Source organism: Microcebus murinus, chromosome 10, assembly GCF_040939455.1.
Source record: "Microcebus murinus isolate Inina chromosome 10, M.murinus_Inina_mat1.0, whole genome shotgun sequence".
Taxonomy (NCBI): Eukaryota; Metazoa; Chordata; class Mammalia; order Primates; family Cheirogaleidae; genus Microcebus; species Microcebus murinus.
In genome coordinates this window covers 61567916-61589193 of record NC_134113.1, presented here as the reverse complement: position 1 = coordinate 61589193, position 21278 = coordinate 61567916, and the positions used below count along the sequence as shown (strand labels likewise).

The 21278-nt window shown below is 49.6% G+C and overlaps 1 protein-coding gene across 1 annotated transcript; it reads left to right on the top strand.

Moving 5' to 3' along the window:
- Positions 1–1353: 1353 nt before the first annotated feature.
- MYO1A (myosin IA) lies at positions 1354–19542 on the top strand. Its single transcript, XM_076006825.1, has 27 exons — positions 1354–1482; positions 1587–1702; positions 1957–2051; positions 2261–2365; positions 2576–2622; positions 2755–2818; positions 3027–3125; positions 5484–5587; positions 5712–5859; positions 6344–6462; positions 6543–6629; positions 7956–8021; positions 8146–8250; positions 10327–10389; positions 10589–10789; positions 10935–11161; positions 11511–11711; positions 11941–12034; positions 12531–12680; positions 12781–12849; positions 13220–13294; positions 16889–17023; positions 17734–17840; positions 18175–18307; positions 18458–18610; positions 18760–18887; positions 19175–19542. Exons 1-27 carry the CDS (start codon positions 1369–1371, stop codon positions 19299–19301), a joined length of 3132 nt encoding a protein of 1043 aa, XP_075862940.1. The 5' UTR covers positions 1354–1368; the 3' UTR covers positions 19302–19542.
- Positions 19543–21278: the final 1736 nt, after the last annotated feature.

Genomic DNA, 21278 nt, shown 5'->3' with positions numbered 1-21278 from the left:
TGTTTGTTGGGGAAACAAACCCCACTTTCATTTTCTTTGCGGTATTCTAATCTTTTATAGAGGAACTCCTGCCTCTGTCCTATAACACCTAACTCAACACCTTGTCCAATCCCCCTTTATTTTTAATTAATTAATTATTTTTTTGACAGACAAAGTCTCAATCTGTTGCCTGGGCTAGAGAGCAGTGGCATTATTATAGCTCACTGCAACCTCAAATTCCTGAGCTCAAGCAATCCTCCTGCCTCAGCCTTCCAAGTAGCTGGGACTATAGGTGCACACCACCATGCCTGGCTAATTTTTAAAAAAATTTTTATGGAGGCTGGGCATGGTGGCTCACACCTACAATCCTAGCACTTTGGGAGGCCAAGGCAGGAAGATTGCTTGAGGGCAGGAGTTTGAGACCAGCCTGAACAAGAGTGAGACCCTGTCTCTACTAAAATTAGAAAAAATTAGCTGGCCAACTAAAAATAGAAACAAAAAATTAGCTGGGTGTGGTGGCAAGCACCTGTAGTCCTAGCTACTTGGGAGTCTGAAGCAAGACGATCACTTGAGCCCAGGAGTTTGAGGTTGCCGTGAGCTAGGCTGATGACACGGCACTCTAGCCTGGGCAACAGAGAGACTGTCTCAAAAAAAGATTTTTTTTTATGGAGATGGGATCTTGCTATGTTGCACAGGCTGGTCTTAAACTCCTGGCCTCAAGCAATCCTCCTGCCCCAGGCACCCAAAGTACTGGGATTACAGGCATGAGCTACAGTGCCTGGCCCTAGTCCCATTTAGAAAACGAAGCTCACTGTAACAATGATAGGAGAGGAGGGACCTTTGGAAGAATTTCTGAAATGGGTATAGGTGGGTTGGGTGACTGAAATAGGAGGCGTGAGAGGTAAGGGGTTGAGAAGGAGTCCCGGGGCAAACAGTCAGGGAGCCTGGACCCTGGCGAGGGCACCCGTGCAGGAAGGACAGAGTTTTCTGAACACGGCTGCTGCACAAAGCTTTGCTTATGCTTTCTTCTCCAGCCCCTTCTCCTTCAACTACGACTCCTCTTCCCCAGTTGCAGCCTACTGGGTGCCTTCCTTCCCCTAGTGGTCAGAAGCAGGTGTTCCTGTCCCATCCCCTCCCTGCCCCCACCCACCCAGGAAGCATAGGATTCTCCCACCTCCTGTTGGGAGATTCAGCCTCCCTCAGTTAGCTTGGACTAGTCCAGATGCTTCTCCCAGGTTGGGGACTCTCTATAGAGCCAGGGCAGTGGGGACAGAAAGGCTCTGCTAGGTCTTTCTGCCCTCTCCCCCTCAAATAGTTACTGGGCCCTAAAGCTGAGCTGACATCAGCAAACTGCCCCCCTTACTCCCAGGATCAATAGCCTCTCTGGACATGCCTCTCCTGGAAGGTTCTGTGGGGGTGGAGGACCTCATCCTCCTGGAACCTCTGGTGGAAGAGTCTCTGCTCAAGAACCTTCAACTGCGCTATGAAAACAAGGAGATTTACGTGAGTGTAGTATGGATGCCCCTGGCTGTGCCTGTGGCCAGAGAGTTCACGTACTCCTACCCCAGCTCCCTGGCTCATTCCCTTCACCTTTTTCCTGGCTCCAGACCTACATTGGAAACGTGGTGATCTCAGTGAATCCCTACCAACAGCTGCCCATCTATGGCCCAGAGTTCATTGCCAAATATCGGGACTATACCTTCTATGAGCTGAAGCCCCATATGTGAGTAGAAGGACTAAGCAAAGGCTGACAGGGCTCTAGCTGCTTGACAGTGAGGCATCCTAATTTCTTCTATCCCTTCCCCTGAAGGGGATTCTCCAGCTGCCCGTTCCTTCCTTGGCCCTCTGGAGGCCCCTGTCACTTGCCTAGGCTGGTCCAAGTGGGGAGAGTGGATAAACCTGGGAGCTGGGGATTGAGTGAAAGCTGGTGTCTTGGACTGGCCCCACATTGGTCACTGCCCACTTCCTACCCCCAAGCTATGCATTGGCAAATGTGGCATACCAGTCACTGAGGGACCGGGACAGAGACCAGTGCATCCTCATCACAGGCGAGAGTGGAGCCGGGAAGACTGGTGAGACACCTGGTAGGGGGAACCCATGGAGTCACCTCTGGAACCACCTGCTTGTCCCACATCAAGCCAAGCCTAGTTCTGTCCCTGCCACCCCCCAAAACTTCCTTCCCAGTTTTTCTGACTGTGAGGGGTGGTGAGGTGCTGGGTGAGGGAAGTTAACAAGTGGGTGGGAGGATGGGTTGCCCCGGGTGAGGATTTCTTGTGCACAGAGGCTAGCAAGCTGGTGATGTCTTACGTGGCGGCCGTCTGTGCGAAAGGGGAGGAGGTGAACTCTGTGAAGGAGCAACTGCTTCAGTCAAACCCAGTGCTGGAGGGTAAGAATTCTAGTCTCTGCCCTCTCCGCCCTGCTCCCCAACACCCAGAATCAACTCAGCCCTAGACCCTCTTCTCCAGTGCTCCAAAACCACTGCCTTCCTTCAGCCTGAAAGACCAGGTTGGCGTGAGGACTGGAAGCCCTCCTGCCTTCCCTTCTCTACTCCCACTTCTCCCCTGAGCCATCTCACTTCTTCTTCTCATCTTTGCAGCTTTTGGCAATGCTAAGACCATTCGCAACAACAACTCCTCTCGATTTGTGAGTGAACACCTTCCCGGCCTGGGACGAGAGGGTGTGGGGGCTTGAGAGGGAGGAATGCAGCAGACCCCTCCCCAACAGTGTGGTGAGAAGAGGAGAAGCAAAGTCTTTCTCTCTGGTCTCTCTCTGAAGGGAAAATACATGGACATTGAATTTGACTTCAAGGGATCCCCCCTCGGTGGTGTCATCACAAACTGTACGTGTCTCCCCCATTTCACTCATCCCTCTCTCTCCTGCCTGGCCCATACCATCCCTTTCTGCTAATCTGCTCCTCTAGGAAGGAGGAATATTAGACTTTCAGGAGACTTCTCAATGGCTAGGAACACCAGGGATGACGCCAGAGTTACAGGGAAGCTGTGGCATCTCCTAGGCCCTCAAGATGTTATTTTCTAATTCTCTGCCAGATCTGCTTGAGAAATCCCGAGTGGTGAAGCAGCTCAAAGGAGAAAGGAACTTCCACATCTTCTATCAGCTACTGGCTGGAGCAGATGCACAGCTGCTGAGTATGTGCCTGCCCTGGAAACGTGGCGAAGCATCCCCAACCTCCATTCAATCTCAGAACCGCTGGTCCCCTGCAGTCCTCTTCCCTTGAGTCCCCCCCCCCAGACTTTTCCTTGCCTGCACTCCCCACCCTGAGCTTCACCCACCCATTGTTGGGAACAAATCCCTTGACCCATCTGTTTTCTTCCTTTTCTGAGGTTTTATTGCCAGGGATATGCCTTCTTACTTCTTCACTCCTCTCATTCCTTTGTCCTGCCTGGGTTCCTCTTTCCTCAAGCTGGCTTCAAACATGGAACACTCATCTCCATCTACCTTCCTACCTTGAATTTAAGGGGCTTTATTTTTTTTTTTTTTTTTGAGACAGAGTCTCACTTTGTTGCCCAGGCTAGAATGAGTGCCATGGCGTCAGCCTCGCTCACAGCAACCTCAATCTCCTGGGCTCAAGCGATCCTCCTGCTTCAGCTTCCCGAGTAGCTGGGACTACAGGCATGCGCCACCATGCCCGGCTGATTTTTTTTTTATATGTATTTTTAGTTGGTCAATTAATTTCTTTCTATTTTTGGTAGAGACGGGGTCTCGCTCAGGCTGGTTTCGAACTCCTGACCTTGAGCAATCCGCCCGCCTCGGCCTCCCAAAGTGCTAGGATTACAGGCGTGAACCCCCGCGCCCGGCGAAGGGGCTTTATTGATAGTTTAGTAGGGAAGCAGGCAGGATGTTGTAATTGCTCAAGAACTTTCATTGAGCTCTAGTTGAAGCTGTCCTGGGTCTACCTTTGCCTCACTTAGGACCCTGTCCCTGATTTTCTCTTCTTAGCTCAATGGAGGTTTCATTCATTTATTCATCAAAAATTTCTTGACTATCTCCTACTATGATCAAGTATTATGCTAGCCTGTAGGGATACAGAGTTGAGTAAGACATGAACCCTATCCTCAAAGAACTTATAATCTTCCGGGGATGATAGATATGTGAACAGATGCATTGCAATATGGCATGATCAGGGCCATCAGGCCTATACAGGCAGCTATAGGAGCAGAAGGCATGGAGCTGTGCCTTGTTCTGGGGAAGAACCTATTACAGCCTTGGTGCTGGACTGGCCTGAGGTGGCTATGGGTGGGCCGGTGGGATTTTAAGTCCTGCCAGAGTTTGCCTCTGTATCTCCCCTCCATCTGAGAACACCATGAGTATCTGGCCTCCAAGGATCTGTCTCTTTGGGTTCTGGTTATTCTATCCTGGATCTTTGCTGTCTCCTTTTCCCTTCCTGGAGATCTCTGTAATCTTCGAGAGCCCCCGCAGGGCTCCTCCTCCTTCCTGTCTTAATAGTTTTGGTCATGTTCAATTTGTCTGAATCATAGGCACTAATGTCTTGCTCTGCCCTGATTCTGTCACCCGTTGGTTTAAGCTGACTCTAGGTGAGGTCTCCTTGGTGTCATCATCCCCAGGCTTTCTGACTCATTCTCCCTCCAGATGCCCCTCCTAAGCAGGCTCTTGTTTCAAAATTTGTGTGCCAGGGGAAGCTGCCATTAAACTCTAGTTTGAGGGACACTCCTTGATTCTCAGATCATTTGCATAACAGATTACTGACATCCCTCAAGCTCCATGCTTAACCCAATCCTTACCATCTCAGGTAAACAGCTTTGACCATTCCATTGAGTCATTTATTAAAAAGAGAAAAGTTCCTTCATGGCAGCCAGACACACAGAATATGGAGATGAGAAACACGGTTCCAACACACAAGTTGCTCATATGTAGGAGAGACAGAATAAACAAAACCTAGTCCAAGTGCTATGGGCTAGGATAGAGATTCACCATTGGGTCAAAGAGAGCCATTTGGCTCAGTTCCTCAGTGTCAGGGAAAACTTTCCAGAAGAGGTGTAAGGATCAGGGAACATACTACCTGCTACTTAGTTGGTACTCAGTGGACAATGAATGAGCCAACCCAGGCCAAGAGTGAGGTGTTGAGGCCAAGGGTGGGTGGGAGACATGTGCTTACCCTTCTTCCCTCATCTTCATCCTTCCAGATGCACCTGAGCAGGATGGAGAGTTTGCTTGTTTGTTTTTATTGTTTAAAACTCTGAAGGTGGGGAGAAGAGTATAGAATGAGGCTTTTGTTTCATAAATGTTAGAGAAGAAACCCAACAAGTATAAATGCCCAAACCCTAAATACTACTTAAAAATTTAGTCTATCATCATAGGACTTAATGATACCAAAACAAAAGAGGCAAGGGAAGAACCTAAAATGAAAATGGCCACTTTGAATAAATGCATGAACCCACCCAGGGCAAGCGCAGTTGAGGTGTCAAGGCTGGAGGGCTCCACAGAGCCCAGGTACTAACCCTTTTCCCCCACACTGGCCCTCCCAGAGGCCCTGAAGCTGGAGCAGGATACACGTGGCTACACCTATTTGAACCAGGAGATATCCAGAGTGGATGGCATGGACGACGCCTCCAGCTTTAGGGTTGTAAAGGTGGGTGCCCAGGGTGGGCTAGACTTGGGCTCTTAGGTTGTCCCTTGAGCCTGGGCTTTGTTCTTATTGAGAACATGGGACCGGCACTACCAGTTCAGCTTCTGACTTCTGCTTTCTGCCTAAGAATGCAATGACAGTGATTGGGTTCTCAGAGGAGGAGATTCGACAAGTGCTAGAGGTGACATCTCTGGTGCTGAAGCTGGGGAATGTGGAAGTGGCCAGCGAGTTCCAGGCCAATGGGATATCAGCAAGTGGCATCCGTGATGGGAAAGGTTTGCACCACTGTGCTGGAGCCCCTACCAAGCCCCTTGAATCTCTTACTGCAAGTCTTGTTCTTCCACCATCTCCAGTGTAATCAACCTCATACTGATACTTTCCCACTCAGCCCACTCCCGAGTACTCCCCCAAACAGACTCACTGAGAACTCCAAGTGAAGCATATTAGAACGAGATTTTGAAGTTTGATAGATCTAAATGTGAGACTTCTGTGAGTCTCAGTTTGTTCTTCTATAAAATGGGGTTAATCACACCTATTTTAAGAGATTCTCATATTAAAGTGGATAATGCACACAAAGTGCCCAGATCTCCCTTCTCGTGACCCCTTGCCCCCTGAGATTCCTCCAGGGTCATGTTCTGGGTTGGCTGCACTGACTCCCTCAGCAAGACCCACAGACACCAGTCTTCACTTATCAGCTCTCCTTCCCTCCCATGAGAGAAAGCCCCCCTAAAGCCATGTTGTATTTTCTCATTACTCCAGGTATTCAAGAGATTGGGGAGCTGGTGGGTTTGAATTCAGAGGAACTAGAGAAAGCTTTGTGTTCAAGGACCATGGAAACAGCCAAAGAAAAGGTGGTCACTGCACTGAATGTTATCCAGGTAAGGAGCCCTGCTGGCGAGGGTGGACTTTGAGTATGCTCTGTGGCTGCCATGCTGACTGACTGGGCCCCACCCCGCAGGCTCAGTATGCTCGGGACGCTCTGGCTAAGAACATCTACAGCCGTCTCTTCAACTGGATAGTAAATCGAATCAACGAGAGCATCAAGGTGAGTAATTGCTCTCCTCTCTCAACATTCTCCTGTTTGCCTCACCTTCCTGCCATGGTCACCATCCCCACTCCTTTGTTTCTGAGATGAACAGAGTAAGGAGGATGAAGGGGGAGGGTACAGTTCCTTTCAATAGCCTGTTGTTAGACAATCTAGATCCATCCACATACCAGTCATGTGGACTTTGAAGTTCACAAAGATTCTGGGTCTCAATTTTGTGATTTGGACATGCCCGCTAAGAAACACAAAAGCCTACCTGCTTTATAAGGTTTAGTGAGGATCAGAGGTTACCATATGATCCAGCAATTCCACACCTAGGTATATATCCAAGAGAACTGGAAATAGATGTCCTCACAGAAACTTGTCCACAAATGTTCATAGAGGTCTTATTTGCCGAAGCGTGTAAATAACCCAAATGTCCTCCAACTGATGAATGGATAAACAAAATGTGGTATATCCACATAAAAGACTATTATTTGGTCATAAAAAGGAATGAAGTACTGATACATGCTACAACATTGATGACCCTTGAAAACATTATGCTGAGTGAAAGAAGCCAGTCACAAAAGACCACATTTTGTATGATTGTATTTCTATGAATTGGCCATAAGAGGCAAATCCATAGAGGTGGCAAGTAGGTCAGTAATGGCCAGGGGCTGGGAGGGAAGGGGAGTGGGGAGTGACTTCTAATGGGTACAGGACTTCTTTTGGGGGGTGATGAAAATGCTCTGAAATTAGGTAGTGGTTATGGTTATACAATGTTTCAAATATACTAAAAAACCACTGAATTGTACATGGTATGTGAATTATATTCAATAAAACTGTTATTAAAAATTATCAACATGAATGTGCCATCTATTTAGAAGCTATTACTAAAGGGCAGCATGGTAAGATGGGGTTTGAATCTAAGTTTGGTAAATGCTTGCCCTTCTGAAATTGGACTTTTTCATCTGTAAAATGGGAATAATCATACCTTATAAAGTTATGATAAGAATGGATAAACATGAAATTTCTTTTTTCTTTTTTATAAAATGCTCTACAAATACAGGGGATGGTTCCTGTCCTGGGGATTTTCATGTCTTTTTACCTCACACCATGGGAGCACCATGCTGGAATCTATCTGCATCTTCCTTTTCCTCCTTCTCGCCCTCTTTGCTTGTCCTCTAGCATATGGAGGAGGCAGGAGAATAGAATTCCAGTAGTTTCTTTCCATCTTGATCAAGCTCACTCTGGTTGTGTTTGCCCCTACTCCAACCCCACCCAGAAGGGCCTGGCTTGCTACACAGAGGGGGCCTGTCCTCAGATTTATCCTTCCCTCCTGTTCAGGTGGGCACTGGGGAGAAGAAGAAGGTAATGGGTGTCCTGGATATCTACGGTTTTGAGATATTAGAGGTGAGAGAGCTTCCCTAGGGCTAGTGGTGGGCAGGCCCACAAGGGGATGTGAGAGAGGGGAGGGAGGGTTGGGAGGGAGGAAGCATCTTGGAGTGAGCTCTTTAACCTGTGTGCCTTCCCACAGGATAACAGCTTTGAGCAATTTGTGATCAACTACTGCAACGAGAAGCTGCAGCAGGTGTTCATAGAGATGACCCTGAAGGAGGAGCAAGAGGAATACAAGAGAGAGGTAAACTAGGTCTTCTCCCTACTTCCCTTCTCTTAACCGACTTCTAGGCATGTGCCAGATATTCCTTTCTACTTGATCAATTTCCTTTAACTTGTCCCCAGGTGAGAATACAAAGGACAAAAAGTTTCCCTTGCACAGCTGATCATTCCAGCATTACCTCGCAGCCTTAATTCTCTACTCTCCACCCTCCGTTTCCCCAGCCTCCCACTGCAGGCCAGGCAAGGCAGGGGGCACATTGATGGAAGGGTGCATGTGTGGAGAGTCCTGACAAGAGGGAAGTGACAGCTGTGCTTGGCCTATGGCAGACTGTGAGCCAAATATAAAGGGACGTTTCTCCTGGGCTTGGCACCCTACCACATCCCTTTGGGTGCCCTTCTCTAACATCTCAGAACCCTTCGTATCCTCCCAGCCCTGGCTGATGTTGCTGTCCCCCCCTTGTAGCACCCTGATCCCAGACTTCCTCACCAGAGGTGCCCCCTGGCTCCAAATTTCCTCACCCCTTCCCTGATTCAGTGCAAACCCCTGCTCTCTATGGCGAGGTGTTAGAAAAGCTCTCTGACTGAGCCAGTCACCCCCAAGTGTGAATGTCTAAGAGTCTAGTCTTACACATCAAAACCCTCCCAGGGATGTTCCCTTGTGAGCTCTCAAGAATCCGTTGTAGCAGAATTTCAGGCAATGTGGTCATAATGTGTGAAAAAGTGTTTTTAGTTGTTTTGTATGTTTTTATTTTAACAATTTAAATGATCCAATGCAGAGTACATTCCCATGCTTCGAAAATCCAAAAGCTTAGAAAGGTGTATAAGGAAAGGTCCCAGGAATCTCTGTGCGCCTATTTTGGTTTGGGGGCTGCCCACTTTGTAAAAAGAAAGAAAGAAAGGTCCCCTCTCAACCCTTCCCCAAGCCTCTTAGTTCCCCTTCCCCCCACCCAGAGGCAACCAACATGGGCTTCCCTTCCAGAGGTCTGTTACCCATGTAAAAGCAAATCTGTAAATATATTTTTCCACAAAATTTATACAAATGGCAGTAAATACACTCTGTTCTGCACCTTTTTTCATCACTTAACAAGAAGTCTTTCCATATCAGTACATAAAGATCCTTTTTTACAGCGACATAGGATTGTAAGGATATCATAATTCATTTAACCAGTTGGGGAAGGTATTTTTGGGAGGATGTGGGAGGGCAACTTTACTTAATTTCATTCTGCTTTCTCAAAAGACCTGTGAAGGATGAGGAAGAGAAAGGCCTGTGCTCCTCACCCTCACCTGGGAGTGGCCACAGCCTGGGATGCCTGGACCTTGGGCTGGGTCAGGAGCTGTCCTGCCTGTGGGCCTGAGGCTCAGCAAGTCCACATATTAGAGAACGATTGTCTTTGGGTCTTTTACTTCTGTACCATTCTTGCTTTTTAAAAAAATTATATAGTCCCAAAATACAATGTAGATCAGTTGTTCTTCAAGTGCGGTTCTTGGACCAGCAGCATCAGCACCTCTTGGAAACATGCCGGAAATACAAATTCCTGGGCCCCATCCCAGACCTGCTGAATCGGGAACTTGGGGAGGGACCCAGCAATCTGTCTTTTAACAAGCCCTCCAGGTGACTGTGATGCACACTTGAGTTCGAGAATCACTGATGTTGATCTTGGAAGATGCATCAAACTAGCTTTGTTATTTGGTGATGAAGTTTCGCTCAAGTGCTCTGGTTTTAGGGAGCACAGAGCAGTGTGGCCATTTGCTACTCCACACACACAGCCCCTTCCCTACTCCCACACTGGAGAAATCTCTATCCCAATCTACACTCAACATTTTACACTTCCCTCTCTGCCCTACGCCATCTACGGGGATCTCTGCATTGTCTCACCCTCTCTCACAGCTGCTCTGGATCCTCCCACGTGTCTATCCACCCACCCCACAAACTCTCCACCAACCTTGGAGGGATGGGGACATAAACAGAAATTATACCAAGGACACCTCTGAACTATGGGGCTTTCTGAGTGTTTGTGGGGTGGGTGAAAGGAAGGCTGGATCTCTGGAGACTTGACGTGGACCTGCTCCCTGTAATTTGTTATGTTTCCCCCACCAGGGCATACCGTGGACAAAGGTGGACTATTTTGATAATGGTATCATCTGTAACCTCATTGAGCATGTGAGTTATCTTTCTTTCATCTCTGGGACCTCCCCTTCCAGGTTGCTTGAACGTCCTTCCCGTGTCTCTCTCTCTGATTCCCCACTTGGTAAGGATGGCAAAGTGGGCGGAGGATGAGGGGGCAGAGGGGCAGCAAGGAGAGCATGGCTGTCTTGGAGGACCGGGTCTAGGTTGGGCTGCTCTTGTTCCCCTGGCCCAGAATCAGCGAGGCATCCTGGCCATGTTGGACGAGGAGTGCCTGCGGCCTGGGGTGGTCAGTGACTCCACTTTCCTAGCGAAGCTCAATCAGCAATTCTCCAAGCACGGTCACTATGAAAGCAAAGTCACCCAGAATGCCCAGCACCAGCATGACCGCACCATGGGCCTCAGCTGCTTCCGCATCTGCCACTATGCAGGCAAGGTAGTATGGCAGGGCTGCAGGGTAAAGACTGAGGGCAATAGGGGAGGAACTGGAGGGAGGCGAGAGCCAGGAATACTTTACAATGAGACTGGGAGGGCCAAGACAAGGTCATAGGATCTCCAAACCGGTAGCTGCTCTTCTACAGGTGACATACAATGTGACCAGTTTTATTGACAAGAATAATGACCTACTCTTCCGAGACCTGTCCCAGACCATGTGGAAGGCCCGACACCCTCTACTCCGGTCCTTGTTTCCTGAGGGTGATCCCAAGCAGGCGTCTCTCAAACGCCCCCCGACTGCCGGGGCCCAGTTCAAGAGTTCTGTGGCCATACTCATGAAGAACCTATACTCCAAGAACCCCAACTACATCAGGTGACATGCTGGGATACCAGGGAACATGCTACACATGTGATGGCATTGTGAGGTCCATGTACTATAGAACATGTCCATGTGGGGGTATCACTGGAATGAGGGTATCAGAGTCCTTTTCCTTATGGAAAACAGAGCCAGATGAGGAGCTGAGAGTCCTGAGGTGGGAGAGCATCAGATTTGGTAGGGGTTATGCAGAAGTGAGTGGAACTTGGAAGGCCAGTGTGTCCATTCCTTTGAAATGTTTCGGCTAAGGGGAGTGTGTGCATAGTAGGAGTGTAGAGACCAGATGAGTTACACCAGCCACAGCATCAGCTCCTGAAGCCTGTACCTTGCTCCACCTTCCACCCAGGTGCATAAAGCCCAATGAGCATCAGCAGCGAGGTCAGTTCTCCTCAGACCTGGTGGCAACCCAGGCTCGGTATCTGGGGCTGCTGGAGAATGTGCGGGTGCGACGGGCGGGCTATGCCCACCGCCAGGCGTACAAGCCTTTCCTGGAAAGGTACCGATTGCTGAGCCGCAGCACCTGGCCTCACTGGAACGGCGGAGACCGGTAAGCCCCTGTATGGAGACTGGGGAGTGGGAAAGGCCAGTGCCGGAAACATCTTCTGGGGGAAGAAACCTGGAGGTGCTGTGCACATCTGCTGAAGCTCGGTGAACGGATACTTGGGGGAACGAATGGAATGATCGCTTCTCAGAGGCGGAAAGGGGTTAGGGGAGAGGTGGAAGAGGACTCTCTCCTGAGATACCCCTCTGCAGCTTTCCCTCATCTGCTCCTGTAGGGAGGGGGTCGAGAAAATCCTGGGGGACCTGAGCCTGTCTTCGGAGGAGCTGGCTTTTGGGAAGACAAAGATCTTCATTAGAAGCCCCAAGACTGTGAGTTAGAGAGTGCACTTGCCTTTGGTGGGGGTGGAAGGTGGAAGAGTTGAGAGTCCACCTGAGAAAGAGGCTGGAGGGGAGGGGAGGGGACCATCTGCAATCTGGCTGGGATGTATAGTGGATGGGGAAGTCTCCTCCCTGCGGGAACTTAATCCCTGAAAACTGAATCCTTGAGTTCCCATCCTGCCATGACCTTTGGGAGCTGGGTGTGCTGCGTGGCCCTCTCTGAGCTTCTCTGCCGGAGGCAGAGGTCTTGTGGGTTGGGGTGATGTGCTGCTTGTGTCTGATTTCCCAATACCTAGCACAGTGCCTGCTACAGAGTTTGAATTCAGTAGATGCTTGTTAAGTGAATGACTAAATGAATGAACTAAGAAGATGAAGGAATGATCAAATGAGACACCAGCTGGGAAGCCTCAGTGCTGTGGGGGACAGGAGGAGAGAGTGCTAGTCTCCTAGGCCAGCCTCTCCATCCCACCCTTCCACCTCTCTCCAGCTCTTCTACCTGGAAGAGCAGAGGCGCCTTAGACTCCAGCAGCTGGCCACGCTCATACAGAAGACCTACCGAGGCTGGCGCTGCCGCACCCACTATCAGCTGATGCGAAAGAGTCAGATTCTCATCTCCTCTTGGTTTCGGGGCAACATGGTACAGTCACCCCCAAAGTCCCATCCCCTTCACTCTAATAGGGAAGTGAGAGGTGGTTCAGGAGGCAGGGTTTTTCTAACAACTCCAATGTTTTCTACAGCAAAAGAAACGCTATGGGAAGATGAAGGCATCTGCGTTGTTGATCCAGGCTTTTGTGAGAGGGTGGAAGGTAATGGGGAATGGGAGAGGGGTTTCCTCCCCACACGTGGGTCCTCCTGGACTGTGCCACCTGCTATGGGAGAAAGAGCGAGTCCTGCCCGCACCCAGGCCACACCTCTGTGTGTGATGTGTCCGGGGTATGGGTGGCTGTTGGGCAGTTCTATGTATATGCCCGGGTGTGTCTCTGACTTGGCCACAGAGCTCTGCCTTCTGCTCTGAGTGTCCTCTTCACTGCCAACTTGTCTGACTTTACCTCCACCCTCCTCCAGCTACAGTCTCAGCTCTTTATCTTACTCTTGTTCTTTGTGTGATTAAAAAACAGTAGACCCTGTTCTAGAATCTGTCTTCACTTTGGCTCGTTTCTTTTATGTCCCTGCCAGGCCCGCAAGAATTATCGAAAGTACTTCCGGTCAGGAGCCGCCCTCACCTTGGCAAATTTCATCTACAAGAGCATCGTAAGTGGTTGGGTTAGGGTGGAAGTAGGGATAGGGCAGGGAGGGACAGGTTTGGAACAGGAAGATGTGGGGTTTGAGAAGAGGTGACTCAAAGCTTTCCCCTAAGAAGCTTCCTCAATCTGTGTGTACTTAAGTCCTAGGAGAAAAGGGGATGGGACAGCAACTTGCAGGGAGCAGACCCCAGTCCCTTGGGCCCAGGAGCAGAGTCAGACAGCATTTTGTTATGAGTGGAGACACTGCAGAAAACCTGTGGTGAGAAGCCCACCCAGCATCTGGTCCAGGGGTGCATAGGCTTGAGAAGAGACTGGGGCCAAATGTTTAACAACAGCTGAAGAGGCTAAGCCTCATTGAAGAACAGAGTGAGGCATGTGTAGGGTTAACTAGCCCAACCTTCCAGGATCCATTTTAGGGTTGGGGTGAGGGTGGAGGAATCGTATTTTCCTTCTATCCCCTCTGAAACTATATCAGGCAAGTCAGAAAGTAAATCTCTAACTTAATTCCGGAGGACATGGATCAGAACGGGAAGAAGCCAGGACGAGCCTTACACATTCAAAACACATTCAAAACAGTTTTCAGTGGGAAAAAAACAGGGACAGAAGAGTGATTTCTGGAGACATGTCAGATAGCAGTGGTGCTCTGAGAAGAGTCAGAGGGAAACCAGGGAGATAGCAACACTTCCAGTGAAACCTTAAGAAGGCCAGAGAGAAGGCAGAAGAGCAGGGGATCTTGGACAGAAGGCTGGAGTACATTGTAACCGACCTATACTGATTTGATTTTTGACAGTTGTTGGGACTCTTACTAACTATGCTCGTTCAGACATGAGACACATTCATGTGGAGCCCCTCTTTGTTGTTAGAGAGGCTGGATCCTTCAGCTGAGGAGAGGAATAAGAGTTCTGCAGCTCTGGGCCTCTTCATTGCCTCATGGGCTTTCATTTCCTCCTCTTCCTCCCCTCCCTGAGGAAGTTCTATCTTCCAGGCCTCTTCTGTTGTGTCCTGTCCTCTCCTACTGGCTCCAGTGTGTCTGCTTCCCCAGAGTACGTGCTCTCTTGCTACATACCTGAATCCTTAATCTGATTTTGCTCTTATCTCCTGACTGCCCTTCTTCCACCTTTTCCTTCACCTGCATATTATCAGACTGCTGCTGAAAGTCAACCAGGGAGCTGCTGGGTTTAGATCAATATTTCAATAAATCACCCCACCCCCAACCCCAAGCATGTAGGGGCCACTGGGCATTCATTCCCCCAGTGTTTCTGACTATTACCTAGTTTGCCATTGCCTTGACTATAACTAATGCTAGTACCCATTATCGTTAGAATACTTACTATGTGCTAAGTAAGCTCTTTATATACAATGACTCAGTGCTCTCAACAACCCTGTGAGGTAGGACCTTTTCTTTCCCCCATTTTATAGGTAAAAAACTAAGGATCAGAGAGGTTAAATAATTTGCCAGGGGTCCCACAGCTGGTAAGTGGTAGAGCTGGGAGATGCCCAAGATCAGGTCATATTTTTTTTTTTTTTTTTTTTTGAGACAGAGTCTCGCTTTGTTGCCCAGGCTAGAGTGAGTGCCGTGGCGTCAGCCTAGCTCACAGCAACCTCAAACTCCTGGGCTTGAGTGATCCTTCTGCCTCAGCCTCCCGGGTAGCTGGGACTACAGGCATGCGCCACCATGCCCGGCTAATTTTTTATATATATATCAGTTGGCCAATTAATTTCTTTCTATTTATAGTAGAGACGGGGTCTCGCTCTTGCTCAGGCTGGTTTTGAACTCCTGACCTTGAGCAATCCGCCCGCCTCGGCCTCCCAAGAGCTAGGATTACAGGCGTGAGCCACAGCGCCCGGCCTCAGGTCATTTTTTATATCTTCAATAATTCTATGCCACAAACAGGGTGCTAGGTGCTCACTGGGATGTAAAAACTTAAGAGTCCTTGTAGTAGATTGGGAAAGACTAAAAAGTTAAAAAGGACATGTTTAGAAGTTTATAAAAGACATGTGGAGAAATTTGAGTGTGGATTGCTGTTGGATGAGTGTATCTAATTAATGTTGATTTTCTTAGGTGGGGTGATGGAGTTACAATTAAGAGAATGTCCCAGTTATTGGGAGATACATGCTGAAGTTTTAGGGGAAATGGCATGATATTTGTAACATACTTTAGGATGGTGTGTAGCAAGGATTTGTGTATATGTGTGTATGTATATACTTATCTACATATGTATACATATGAGTACATACATACATAGAATACATACATAGAGTACGAGAGAGCACACACACAAGAAAGCACACAGATAGGGCAAGGTGTTAACATTATCAGTTGGTGAATTTGGGTGAGGGGCATAAAATATATAGATATTCATTATACTGTTTTCATTTAAAACAGTTATATTTCATTTCAAAACTCAAGTTAGATTATGTTACTCTTCTGCTTAAAATCCTCTAATGATGTTCTATTTCACTCAGAGTAAAAGCCTACGTCTTTACCACAGCCTGCAAGGCCCTTTGTGATCTGCCCCTGACCAATTCTCTGATCTTCTCTCATCTTGCTCAGTTTTTTCTAGCCATCCTGGCTGTCTTTATGTTTCTGGAATATGCTACCACCCACCCTGCCTTAGGACCTACTTCTTTGCATAATAGCAGATATCATTATTTGACTTTACAGTATATATTTGTTATTCACTGGTGGCCTGCCCCCTTCCTCACTGCCCATTAGAATGTTAGCCTAGTGAGAATGAAGACTTTGTCTGCTCTGTTCACTGCTGTGTCCCCATACCTAGAACAATGCCAGCCACAGAGTAGACACTTAATAAATGTTGAAGGGGAAAAAAGTTCAAGATCTGGGATCTGAACTCACAAGGACTCACTCTCTAGAAGAGGGAGATGTTTTCCATGCAAATAATTGTAGTTCAAAGACAGAGGCATAGACAAAGTGCTATGGAGCTTCAAAGAAAGGAGAGGCCATCCACAGCCTGGGGAATTGGGAGGCTTTGAGCTGACTCTCCCAGAATGAGTAGCATCTATGTTGGCCAAGTTGAGCTAAGGGAGCAGCATGAGCTGAAGCACAGAGGCTGATGCACTGGCTGGGGAGAGGGCACAGCAGTATATCTTGTCTGGGTGGTGTGCCTGCGGTGTGCAGGGGCTCCTGTGCCATGTGGCTGTGCTCTAAATGGGGGACTTTGGATGGCAGGCTCGACTGGTCAGAGAGAAGGGGAGATTTAGTACCAGGCGGTGGCAGCCAATGGGTAGGCAATCACCTATACCTGAGAGAATGGGAAGCTACAGGAGCAAAATATTGAGACCAGCTTTCATATCAGCTCTCCCCCCTTACTGGCCTGGCTAGCAGGTCTCTGGTTGGAACGAATCCTTCTCTCCCTCCAACTTCCCATTTGCACTCTTACCTCCCAGCCTTGAGTCTGTACTTCACGCTGAAAGATATCCAGGAGGTGACCCCGTTCCATCTATCTCTCCAGCTTTACTCCTTACTTCTCACAATAGGTGACCTTCCTCCTTTTCAGTGGTAGGATCTGGGTGCCAGTTTGCCTGTCAAGAAGCCTTTCTTCTCCTCATTCCACTCCCAATCCCCCTGCTCCCAACCTAGGCACAGAAATTCCTCCTGGGGCTGAAGAACAACTTGCCATCCACCAATGTCTTGGACGACAAGTGGCCAGCCGCCCCTTACAAGTGCTTCCGCACAGCCAGTGAGGAACTGCGGCAGCTCTTCTACCAATGGAAGGTGAGTGTGGCCCCAGTATTTCTCCTTTGTTCTTTTTCTTCCTTTGGTTTTCCTTTTCTGCCTCCCTCTTCTACTTTTTTCCCTATTTTTTAAATTGTGGTAAAATATACATAAGATTTACCACTTTAATCATTTTAAGTGTACAGTTCAGTGGCATGAAGTCCATCCATGTTGTCATGCAGCCATCGCCACCATCCGTCTCCATGCTCTTTTTTATCACCCCAAAGTGAAGTCTGTACCCACTTAGCAGTAACTTCCCATTACCCCTTCTGCCGACCCCCGATGGCCTGTATTCTACTTTCTGTTTCTATGAATTTGACTATTCTAGGTACCTCATATAAGTGGGAATCATACAATATTTGTCTTTTTGTGTCTGGCTTATTTCATTGAGCATAGTGTCTTTTGTTCTTTTGTTCAGGAAGTGCTTACTGAGCACCTGTCTGGGACTAAGCCTTGCCCTGAGTGCTAGGCAAGCAGCCCTCTCGGAGCTTTTATTTGGTTGTTTCTATTCCCTCTCCCCAGCATCCATCAGGTCCCACCGTCCTCCTCAGTGGTCCTCCAGCCCTTGTCCTCTCCCAGAAGTGCTAGTGCCTGTCCTTTTCCCTCTGTCTCTCTTCTCCCCTAGTGTTTTCTAGACCAGGCTCTCATCTCCCTCACTGGGCCTGCCCTCCCCTTCTATGATCTTAGCTCCTGTCCCTCTGTCCTCACAGTGCAAGAAGTTCCGGGATCAGCTGTCCCCAAAGCAAGTAGAGATCCTGCGGGAAAAGCTCTGTGCCAGCGAACTGTTCAGGGGCAAGAAGGCTTCGTACCCTCAGAGGTGAGGGCCTCAGATTCTGCACAGCCAGTTCCATCAAGTGGTAGTTCTCAAACGTGAGCCTGCATAGGAATTGCCCAGCAGGATGGCAGGGTCGTTAACACCCAGATGCCCCTCCTCAGAGTCTCTGAGTCGGGTGGGGCCCCAAATTTGCCTTTCTAAAAGTCCCTACACGGTCCTGATGTTTTGGTCCTGGAGGGTGCTCTGTGAACCACTGAGAGAGGTGGGGGTATGGAGGGTGGGGGAAGGGCAAGGGAGGACTAAGATGGGAACTCTGGGGGCAAGGGGAAGCCTTGTGGGTGCCTGTCTCTATTGCACACCTCCTGTGTGTCCTCAGTGTCCCCATTCCATTCCGCGGTGACTACATTGGACTACAAGGGAACCCCAAGCTGCAGAAGCTAAAAGGCGGGGAGGAAGGGCCTGTTCTGATGGCAGAGACCGTGAAGAAGGTCAATCGTAGCAATGGCAAGGTGAAGGCCCGCATGCTGAACTCCTGCCACAGCTGGTCCAGGGCTGGGGGTTGGCAGCTGGAGAGTGGACTGTGGGCTTTGTGTGCTCTGCTGAGTGGAGTGTGTGGGGGCTAACCCTGCCTCTCCTCACACTTTCCTGTTCCACCCCAGACTTCTTCTCGGATTCTCCTCCTGACCAAGGGGCATGTGATTCTCACAGACACCAAGAAGTCCCAGGCCAAAACTGTCATCGGGCTGGACAGTTTGGCTGGGGTGTCAGTCACCAGCCTCAAAGATGGGCTTTTTAACTTGCATCTGAATGAGGTATCAGAGCTGGGTGGGGGTATCACGGGGCTGGGGCAGGCTGGAGGTGATGGGGACCAGACCACTTGCTCTGGGCCTTTGATGTCTCTCAGGCTGCTCCTGAGGAGAAAAAATGAATCCCTTCCCTGCTGTTTTTCCCTCTTCCTAAGACAACATCAGTGGCCTCCAAGGGGGACTTCCTGCTGGTCAGTGAGCATGTGGTTGAACTGCTGACCAAAATGTACCGGGCTGTGCTGGATGCCACACAGAGGCAGCTTCCAGTCACTGTGACTGACAAGTAAGCCCATGAGCTGGGGGCTTGGGGTGATGACCGGGCTGATGGTCATTGTGATGGAGGAAATTTGTGCAATCAGAAAGCGGAAGCACACTATGTCAGGGCTGGGCTTGGAGGTGTTTCTCAGCCCCCCTACCCACGTTCTCTGGGGCATGGAGTCATCTGACAAGGGGGTAGAGGAGGTACCATGTGTTTGCTTCAGGGAGGGGAGGGGGAGCCATCATGGAAATATGGAAGTAGGGGTGATGGGAGGGAAATAGCTTTGGTTTTTCCACCTGTTTTCCCTCCAGGTTCTCGGTGAGGTTCAAGGAGGGCAGTGTGACTGTCCAGGTCATCCAGGGCCAGGGAGGTGATGGGAACAGCAAGCTAAGCTGCAAGAAGAAGGGGAGCCGTTGCCTGGAGGTGACTGTGCAGTGAGGAGGAGGGGCCTACAGCAGAGACAGCAGCTTCTTCCTGCTGGCCCAGCACTAACCCCCCTGTGCCCACCTGTGTGGGAAGATCTCATGTCTAACCCCTTCGATGGTGGGGTGGGCCTGGAGATTGAAGAATCCTCGAAGAGGACCTTTTCCCCAAACCCTTCTAGTATTCTTCTCGAAAAGCTTCCTCCCACCCTTAGCCTCTTTGCCCACTAATAAAACATGTGACTTCTGAAAGGTTAGGTCAGTGTGGATGGATCCCTGTTCCCCGTCTTCTCACCCAGTTGTACTTAGACCCCTTCCCCCATGCCATTTTCCCTGCTTCAGGCTGCTCGGAGCCGGCCAGTGCAGATAATAAGAATGGAAGGAAGGGAAATTGTCTCTGGGCTCCTTGACCGGCTGAGCTCCAGGGGGTTTGGAGAGACTGGGGTGGGGGTGGAGGCATCGGAGATAGTGCTCAGGTCTCAGGTGGCCAATGGGCTGATTCATTAAGTATGTCCCTGAAGGAAAGAAGTGAGGATCCCTGCCTTGGCGGAAACTGGGATCCTATGGAGAGGTAGTCTAAAAAGAGGCCCAAGGCTGGAGAGCTCATGCAAGCTGAGGTGAGCTGGGGAACACAGGGCCCCCTACACTCAGGAGCTCCCTTACCCCCTCCACCCCCAAGCTCAGCACAGGGCTGCTTCCCAGCGACCTTCCTGCCATCCTTTTTCTTTTCACAGACCTGAGACGAGCTGCTGCCAGCAGTTATCTGGCTCATCACTGTCTCACGCTAGGGCCTGTGGCTGGTGGCATTGACAGGGAGATTCTCCCATTCCTGTGACCTGACCCCTTTCCTCCTATCTTCCTTTGTTTCCCCTGGATCATCATCATTATCTTTTTCTTGATTTCAGTTGTCTTGTACCATCTCATTGTCCCCGTTTCTGTGGGCTCTAATATTAACAGATAATATTTTATATAATGCTTTAAATATTTTTCCACTCCCCTTCATATCTACTTCCTCATAGATTCTGCCTTATTTCAGCCTCTCGCCATCCTGGTCCGTACCTTTGGGGAACAAGCTGCTCCTATATTCCTATATTAAAATTTAGATCTGTGTTCTGTGAGAGCATACAAAGGGCTGCCTTTGTTTCTGTCTCTGGCTGTCTCTTCCTCCTTTCATGATCTCTACCTTCCTGCCCCTTCCCTGTCTCCTCCCCTGAGCTCACTGTGCCCTGAGGCTGGGGTCTCCTTGCACTTCAACTTCCATCTGTAGGCAGCTCACGGCCCCAGGTAATCACGCTGCAAAGGGAGGCCCCATTAACTTCTCTTCCTTCCTGCAGATTAATCTTACTCTCTGAGCACAAGCCCCGTGCTGCTGGTACACCCTGCTCTGAGCTCAGATAGGACCCAGGGAGTCGGCTGTTCCCAAGTGGGTGAGGGGCTAGAGCCTGCCTTGTGGTGTGGAGGGGCTGTGTCCAGAGTAGGGGTAGCTCAGGCTCTGGCTGGCCTTCCCCACCCTCAGCTGCTCCCCCCATCCTTTACTTCTCAGAATCAGGCCAGGAAGAGCCTTTCTGACCAAGAGGGGGTTGGTGACCCAAGCCTGATCGCCCCCGCTCTCTGCCTCATCTCCTGCTCCCAGGGCCCAAATTGTCGTCACTTTCCCAGTTAAGTGTCTGGTCATTTTCAGAAGCAATTTCAGGAGAACAAGCAGCTGCTGCTCCCTATCCTGCTTTTCCTTCCCCAGGGCTGAAGCTCCCTGGGCTGGGGATGATGGGAGGGGTAGGGCTAGGGTCCCTGGTGTCCCTCCTGTTCTCCCTGCATCAGTCATGGGGGTGGATGTGAGTTCAAGGAAGGATAGGGGGATCCTCTCCTTCTCCTTTACTCTTCTATCCCTGCCTTCCTCTTCCTCTTTCCTGTCTCTGCCTCTCTTCTCTTCTGGAGCCCAGGAGTATGTATTTTCATCTCCTGAAGCCCATAAGGGCTCAGTTTCCCCACCTGT

Bases quoted from the DNA above. Each gene is read 5' to 3' on its own strand.
- MYO1A (XM_076006825.1), top strand. From the start codon at position 1,369: ATGCCTCTCCTGGAAGGTTCTGTGGGGGTGGAGGACCTCATCCTCCTG. The intron at 6,463-6,542 runs GTAAGGAGCCCT...CCCACCCCGCAG, and splicing joins CTGCACTGAATGTTATCCAG to GCTCAGTATGCTCGGGACGC. The intron at 17,024-17,733 runs GTGAGTGTGGCC...CTGTCCTCACAG, and splicing joins AGCTCTTCTACCAATGGAAG to TGCAAGAAGTTCCGGGATCA.